The following is a 7449-nucleotide window of genomic DNA, read 5'->3' on the forward strand; positions in this document are numbered from 1 at the left end:
AAAAAAAAAGGTTGGTTCATGGGGGGGGAAGGGTTTTTTGTTTGTTTGGTTGTTGTTGTTGTTGTTGTTTGCAGAGGGGAAACAGGGAGAGGAGATGTCATTTGAAATGTAAATAAAGAAAATAATCTAATAAAAAAAAGTTGGTTCACTCCAAGTCATCTTGCCTACTCTACTTTCATTTTTAACAAATCTATACTTTCAGTACTCAAAAAAAAAAAAAAAAAAACAGTTTGTACACATAGGTGTCTCTGTCAGAATAATGATCTATGGACCAGATCCAGACATCCTGAGACCCTAACTTTAAGTTCCTCTACTGACGATCTCCACTTCCATGGTTAAAACTAAAAACTGCAAAACCCAAAACCCAATTTCTTTCTGGTTATGAAGCCGCTGAAATTACCAAGGTGCCTTAAGTTGCAACAGAAGGTAATGTCAGAATGGCTACTGGCTGGAGAAGTAGACTGGGAGATAGGATGCTTATCTGGCATGCACACAGTTTTCATCACTAGCATGAAATAAAACCATGTACAGTGGATCATGCCTGTAATCCTAGAACTTCAGAGGTGAAGGCCAGAGGATCCAAAGCTCAAAGTAATCCTCAGGTTCATGATAACTTCAAGGCTATCCTGGACATCCGGGGACTCTGTCTCTGGATCTGAAGCCCACTGCATAGGAAGGGGTTTATGGCTAGAACTATGGACCTGGTCAAAAGCTCATAGCTGAGGAGAACACAGTATTCTGATGTGCTAAATGAACATGCTGTCAAACTGCCTCCTGATGTAGGTTTATACCCACAGTGTTACCATTGGCCTTGGTCAGAAAAGCCTCCTTTTGTAGCAACTACTTAATACAGCGTCTCATAGCTGGCCCAGGCTTTGAAAATATGTGACTAGTAAGTGCTAAGCTCTTAAAAGAACATCGCTTCAATGTTTTCCAATCAATGCACAGAGAACATCATTGAAGAAGGGATAGATGGAGACAGCGGCCTTGAGAACACTGTCTGCTATGCATGGGATGGTTGTTGTGCTTATGAACTCAGAGCCATCTGCACAGAAACGTGCCTGTTGGCATTGTCAGGGGTAGTTGCAGGAAGCTATTGGCAGTTGATGGCTGCTAGGAGGTGAGTCTTTGGTACTCCCCATGTTCAAGTGTTTAATGCACAGTGATGCCCTAAAGGTGGCCCTGGACAACTCAATGAGTCACAAAACAAGAGGACCTGATAGTGGGTGGGAGACTTGCTGGGTATAGGAGGAGCTTGGGGGTATATAATAATAGAAGGTGATAAATGCAGCCAGAATATATAATCATATACACATAAATGAAATTGTCAATGAACAGACTAATTAAAAACAGGAAAAAAATGGGCTAGAGAGATGGCTCATCAGTTAAGAGCACCAACTGCTCTTCCAGAGGTCCTGAGTTCAACTGCCAGCAACCACATGGTGGCTGTACTGGCTGGTTTTGTGTGTCAACTTGACACAGGCTGGAGTTATCACAGAAGGGAGTTTCAGTTGGGGAAGTGCCTCCATGAGATCCAGCTGTGGGGCATTTTCTCAATTAGTGATCAAGGGCCCCTTGTGGGTGGTGCCATCCCTGGGCTGGAGGTCTTGGGTTCTATAAGAGAGCAGGCTGAGCAAGCCATGGGAAGCAAGCCAGTAAGGAACATCCCTCCATGGCCTCTGCATCAGCTCCTGCTTCCTGGCCTGCTTGAGTTCCAGTCCTGACTTCCTTGGTGATAAACAGCAATATGGAAGTAAGCTGAATAAACCCTTTCCTCCCCAACTTGCTTCTTGGTCATTATGATGTTTGTGCAGGAATAGAAATGCTGACTAAGACAGTGGCTCACAACCATCTGTAATGGGATCTGATGCCCTCTTCTGGTGTGTCTGAAGAGAGCAATGGTGTACTCATACATAAAATAAATACATAAATCTTTAAAAAAAAATAGAAGTAAATGAGTAAGGTACCCTCTACTGCATGAAAAGAAGTGACTACAGAAATCAATAAGCTGATAATCCGTGTTTGCTTCTGCTTCTACTAAAGCTTTACTTTAGCTTCCATACACAAGATTAGGGATCTGCAATTCAAGAAGCTGCAGATCAAAAATATTTGGGAAAATATGTTTATTCCGAAAAACGTTGACTGACTTTTTTCAGGGAAATATAAATATTTCCCTGAAAAATAACTACTTACATAGAGTCTGTATTTTGTTATTGTGAGTATTCTAGGAGTTTGGAGGAAGGAGGGGAGGACGGAGAGAAAATGGTTAATGGGTATTGGAGTGCAATAGTTAAGAATAACTTGTAGGCCAGGGAGACAGCCCTGTAAGTAAAGGCATTTTCTGCCCAGCCTGATGACCTGAGTTGGATCCCTGGGACTCACTGGGAGAAAGGAGAAAAACAACTGCTGAGAACTGTCATCTAACCTCCAGACTCCCACCCTCCCCCCAACACACACATACAAATAAATGAATGAATGATGTAATTTGAAAGCTGGGTATGCATATAAAAAAGAAGAGTAACTTCTAATATTTTGTATCACAGTAAGACATCTTTGGTTGGAAACAATTATTTTTTCTAGATCAGCTAGTATAGAGAGCTATTTTATTTTGTGTTGGCTTTGAGATGGACTTCATTAGTCCAGGCTGACATCGAACTCCCAGTCTTCCTTTCCCGGACTCCAGAGAGCTGGCATTACCTATATGTACCCTATACCCAGTGGGAGGCTTCTCAGTGTTCCCAAACAAGTCATGTTTGGGGCAAGAGACACACCAATTACCCTCAACTGTTCATATTTATTGAAAAGTTACATTTGTACTCCATAGATACATGTAATTACTATATATCAGTTAAAGTTAAAACATAGTAATATATATAAAAAATATGCAGAGGTTGCATTCAAGTATCAGGTCTCTTTCTCTCTCTTTCTTTCTATTTTTTTGAGACAGGTTTTCAGTCTTAGCCCTGACTAGCCTGGAACTAAGCCTGTGCCTCAGATTAGGCTCAAATTTCCAGTGATCCTCTTGCCCCAGACTCTGAGTGCTAGGATTTCAGGCATTAGCCACCATGTCTAGTGCACTGTGCCATTTTAAATAAGGGGTTGGAGTATCCACAGATTTTGGCAACGGGAAGAGGTCCTTAAATCTGTTTCCCTCAGATACTGAATCTATCCACTGTACTCTCTCCCATTTCCCCAGACCTGAGAACTCCTTCATTCAATACCTTCACCTGGAGAAAGTCAACGTTAGAGAAACGCTAGGTTGCAGATTAGTTGATTTGCCCTATCATGTCCCCTGTCCACTATGTCATGGCACCTTCTTAGTCCATTGATAAGTTGATACACATTGTCTCCATACCTTCAGCCTTTTTCTCCTCCTCTTCCAATGAGAAGTCGGTCTCTAAACAGCTACTCTCTTCACTGGAGAACGCCATGAATTCTTCATTCTCACATTCCTCTTCATTATCATATATAAACCCCTGTGGGTCATCGTCGGCCCCTTCCTCCAAAACAGTTTCGACATCTTCAGGGAACCCAAGGTACTGTTGATGTTCCCCTTCTTCTAAGTACAGCGAATCATCTGGCTCCTCGTATCTCTGCCCATGGCTTAAGAAGGTAATGCTTGCTGGAACCTCATACTCAGCTCTTTCGACTGAATGTAGAGCCGTGACTTGCGGTGTACCATGCCCTTCATCCTTCTCCCAGGGGGACAATGCTGGTTCCCTGTGACTATTTTCCTTGTAGGTGAAGAACTCTGGAGCTCCCAGATTGAGACGTTCTTTCTCTTTTGAGAGCTCTGCTATCTCAGCATTCTCTGCAGTAGTCGTCCCAAGAGAAAAGGGATCTTCGGAATCCCTGCTCACCCCCACAGTCTCTTCAGTCCCCTGCCCTGGAACTTCTGAAAAGAAAGCATTTCATTATTGCTTCTGCCTTTCCAACGTAACAATTTGAAATTACCTGATGTCTCTCATCTTCAAAGCATAAGTTGATAAAACGAAAGCATCACCCTTTCGTTTTATTTCCTTTTCTTCCCCTTTTTTCTGGACAAAAGCTGTTGTCTGTGTTGACTGGGCTGGCCCAAACTCTTGAGCTCAAATATATTCATGTCTCAGTCCTCCCCACTAGTGGACCCTATAAGAATGTAGCCATTGTTTGACTAGATGATCGATCTAATGCCTACTACATTTCATCAGCAGTAACAAATCACTTCATATGGTAAATAAGCAAGAAGAAATGTTTTTGTTATGAACAGTATTTAATTATACACTTGATGCAGCCCACAGTCAGATTTCTTTGGGCCATTGCTAAGGAAATCTGATCCCAGTAATTCCTAATGAGTGAGACAATTACTTTATTCTAGATATAGTAAAAGCTATTTTTCTAGGATTATGAGGCCTGTGAAGGTTAGTTTTAACTATCAGCACAACTTAGAATCACAAGGGAAGAGACTCTCAGGTGAGGAGTTTTCTGCATTGAGTTGGCCACTGTGCAAGGCATTGCTTCAAATTAACTGTTGTGGGAAGACCCACCTAGCCACTGTGGGTGGTAGTAATCCCTAGGCAGGGAATCTGAACTGCGTAAGGTACAGAAACCAAGCTGAGCACAAGCAAGCAGGCAAGTGCGTATGCATCTTGTCTCTGCTCTTGACTGCAGTAATGATGTGAGGAGCGGTCTCAAGCCTCTGCCTCTGTGACTTCTCCCACAGTGATGAATACAATCTATAATTATAAACTAAAAATAAACCCACAAATACTGTGTGTGTGTCAGAATACAGAGACTGGAAAGGAAACTAGAACAAGACCTGTCCTACATTAAGGATCATGAGCACACTGATGAACAAGACCTGTCCTACATTAAGGATCATGAGCACACTGATGAACAAGACCTGTCCTACATTAAGGATCATGAGCACACCGATTCAATCTAAGGCCCTACCTTTCTATCATTCCTTAAAATCATCTTGGGCCATCTTTTAGATTACTTTTTTTTAAAAAAAAAAAGAGCTATAACTCCCTCTAGTGATCATTTCCCGAATTGCTAAATAATACAGTAGAAGAGTGGTCCCTCCCCCATGTCATGAGTTAATCTTTTGTAACATGTCTTTTTTTTTTTTTTTTTTTTTTTTTTTTGGTTTTTCGAGACAGGGTTTCTCCATGTAGTCCTGGCCGTCCTAGAACTCACTCTGCAGACCAGGCTGGCCTTGAACTCAGAAATCCACCTGTCTCTACCTCCCAAGTGCTGGGATTAAAGGCATGCACCACCACCGCCCGGCTGTAACATGTCATTTTTTTAATACTTTTTTAAGATTTAAAAAAAATTTTTTTTTTTAATTTTATGTGAGTACACTGTAGCTGTCTTCAGACACACCACAAGAGGGCATCAGATCCCATTCCAGGTGGTTGTTAGCCACCATGTGGTTGCTGAGAATTGAACTCAGTACCTCTGGAAGAACAGTCAGTGCTCTTAACTGCTGAGCCATCTCTCCAGCCCAACATGTCATTTTTTTTTTTAAGATGCTATAAATTTTTATTAGTTCTTACTAATCAATTGAATCAACTGAATTGAATACAATTCATTGTGGCATTCTCTCTGTTTCTGTCTCTATTTGTCTCTGTCTGTCTGTCACTGTTTCTTTCTTTCTCTTTTTCTCTCTTTCTTTCTCTCTCTCTCTCTCTCTCTCTCTCTCTCTCTCTCTCTCTCTCTCTCTCTCACACACACACACACACACACACACACACTTCCCTCTCTCCTGCAACTAGTCCATCTATTCCCAAAAGATGCTCTTTCCTACTTTCTTGTCATATTTAATATGCATATATAGAAATAAAGGTTCCACATATGAAATTTAAAATGGAGACCAATCAAAAGATAATAATAGGTGACAAAGAAGGACAGAATACAGGTAAAAGGGCATTAGTCATGAAAGAAGATATAAAGCTATTTTTTATTTAAAATTTTTTTCATACAATTTTTTTGAGAGGGATTAGGGTAGGGAAAAGTATAGTCAATATATATTATAGTTTAAAAAACTATTTCTCCCCTAGTTTGTACTCTATCATTATTTCTTCCTCCTCTTTTTATGGGGATAAGTAAATAAAAATGTAATTAAAAGTCAAAAGGTTGAAGACTAAAACTCTGAAGTTCCATGGGTTCATGGTCATTCTAACTGTTTAGATGTTCACAGCAGTGTATAAAGTTTGGGAATGGACACATTTTTAGAATAAACAGATTTTTTGTTGTTGTTATTGTTGTTTTTTGTTTGTCTTTTTCAAGACAGGGTTTCTTTGTATAGCCCTAGCTGTCCTGAAACTCCCTCTGTAGACCAGGCTGGCCTCAAACTCAGAAATCTGCCTGCCTCTGTCTCCCAAGTGCTGGGATTAAAGGCGTGTGCCACCACTGCCCAGCATATAAACATATTTTTTTAAGAAAAATAGTCATATTTTATAAAGTATCAATTTCAAGACCTAAAACCTTTATTATTAATCAAATGTAGAAACTACTGTTCTTATCACAGACAACAGAAAGCTACTGATCTTCCTACTGGTTCATTTAAAATGGTTTTCCCTGTACCTTCAGAGTAACTATCCAAAGGTCTCTGGGGATGTCAACATCTCCAAATTTATTCATACAAACAGGAAAGCCCTAGATGGTGCCATTATCAACAATGTGCTCTTTTCCAATCCCTGCCAAAGCCACAGGCATGGGATGGTATAGCTCAAAACCAGCTGGGACAGTGTGATCAGCCATTACCAGGCTCCTGAATCAGTGAGATCCACTGTCCCCTGCTTTAGAAACTACACACTTTCTGTTTCACATTTCAGTAAAAATCGTCTCAGGAAGTCAAATCCAAACAGCCTGAAACAATAATTCTTCTCTTCTAGAAAATGTGATTCCTCCCCCTTTGCTTCCAATTTTAAAAATTCAACTTACCGTGCTTTAAGCCCAAGGTGGAAGCTGACTCTGGAAAGGCGTTAGACAAACACTTGAGGAAACAGCAGCAGCTGTCCTCTCCTTTCTTCTGTATCAAAATTAACAGCTTCCGACTTCTCTTCAGGGGATCTGTGATTTCCTCTAGAGTCTCATACTCCTCCTCAGAAATCAGTCTCCGAGAGGTTAACGTGTCCAAGATAGAGTCGGGATCTTGTTGGAGGACCTTGAGCAACTTTGTTCGTTGTTTTTCTATGATTTCTGAGGAAGCACCCTCTGTAGCCATTGCTTCCTACAAACCAGGAAACGGATCAAGTCATTCTGGCAGGTAAAGAAATCTATGTTAACAAAGAAAGACAGGAATTCTACTTAGCAAAGATAAAAATACCTGCTGTTGGAGAGGACAGAGAGGAACAAACACAGGAAGTCAACCCAGAGCACTGTGGTTTCCTGTTTATCCTTTGACGCCTCCCTCTCTGTCTCTTTCTCTGTGTGTGTCTGTCTCTCTGTCTCTGTCCCCGCCCC

At 41.1% G+C, this 7449-nt stretch overlaps 1 protein-coding gene across 8 annotated transcripts in view; it reads right to left on the reverse strand.

Moving 5' to 3' along the window:
- The window catches only part of Card6 (caspase recruitment domain family member 6), a 19697-nt gene that overhangs the window by 4671 nt on the left and 7577 nt on the right, over positions 1-7449 (reverse strand). For 4 of the 8 annotated variants that reach the window (XM_031360195.1, XM_031360196.1, XM_031360192.1 and 1 more), the window contains exons 2-3: positions 6928-7216; positions 3356-3895 (exon numbers count right to left, since the gene is read on the reverse strand). In XM_031360195.1, coding sequence (XP_031216055.1) covers positions 3356-3895; positions 6928-7210 — 823 coding nt within the window. In that variant the 5' untranslated portion in view covers positions 7211-7216. Of the gene's footprint in view, positions 1-3355; positions 3896-6927; positions 7263-7312; positions 7332-7449 lie in introns of those variants that run through there. The other 4 variants (XM_031360194.1, XM_031360191.1, XM_031360198.1 and 1 more) reach the window with 3 other exon arrangements.

The sequence above is a fragment of the Mastomys coucha genome, unplaced genomic scaffold (assembly GCF_008632895.1).
Source record: "Mastomys coucha isolate ucsf_1 unplaced genomic scaffold, UCSF_Mcou_1 pScaffold8, whole genome shotgun sequence".
NCBI classification, from domain to species: Eukaryota; Metazoa; Chordata; class Mammalia; order Rodentia; family Muridae; genus Mastomys; species Mastomys coucha.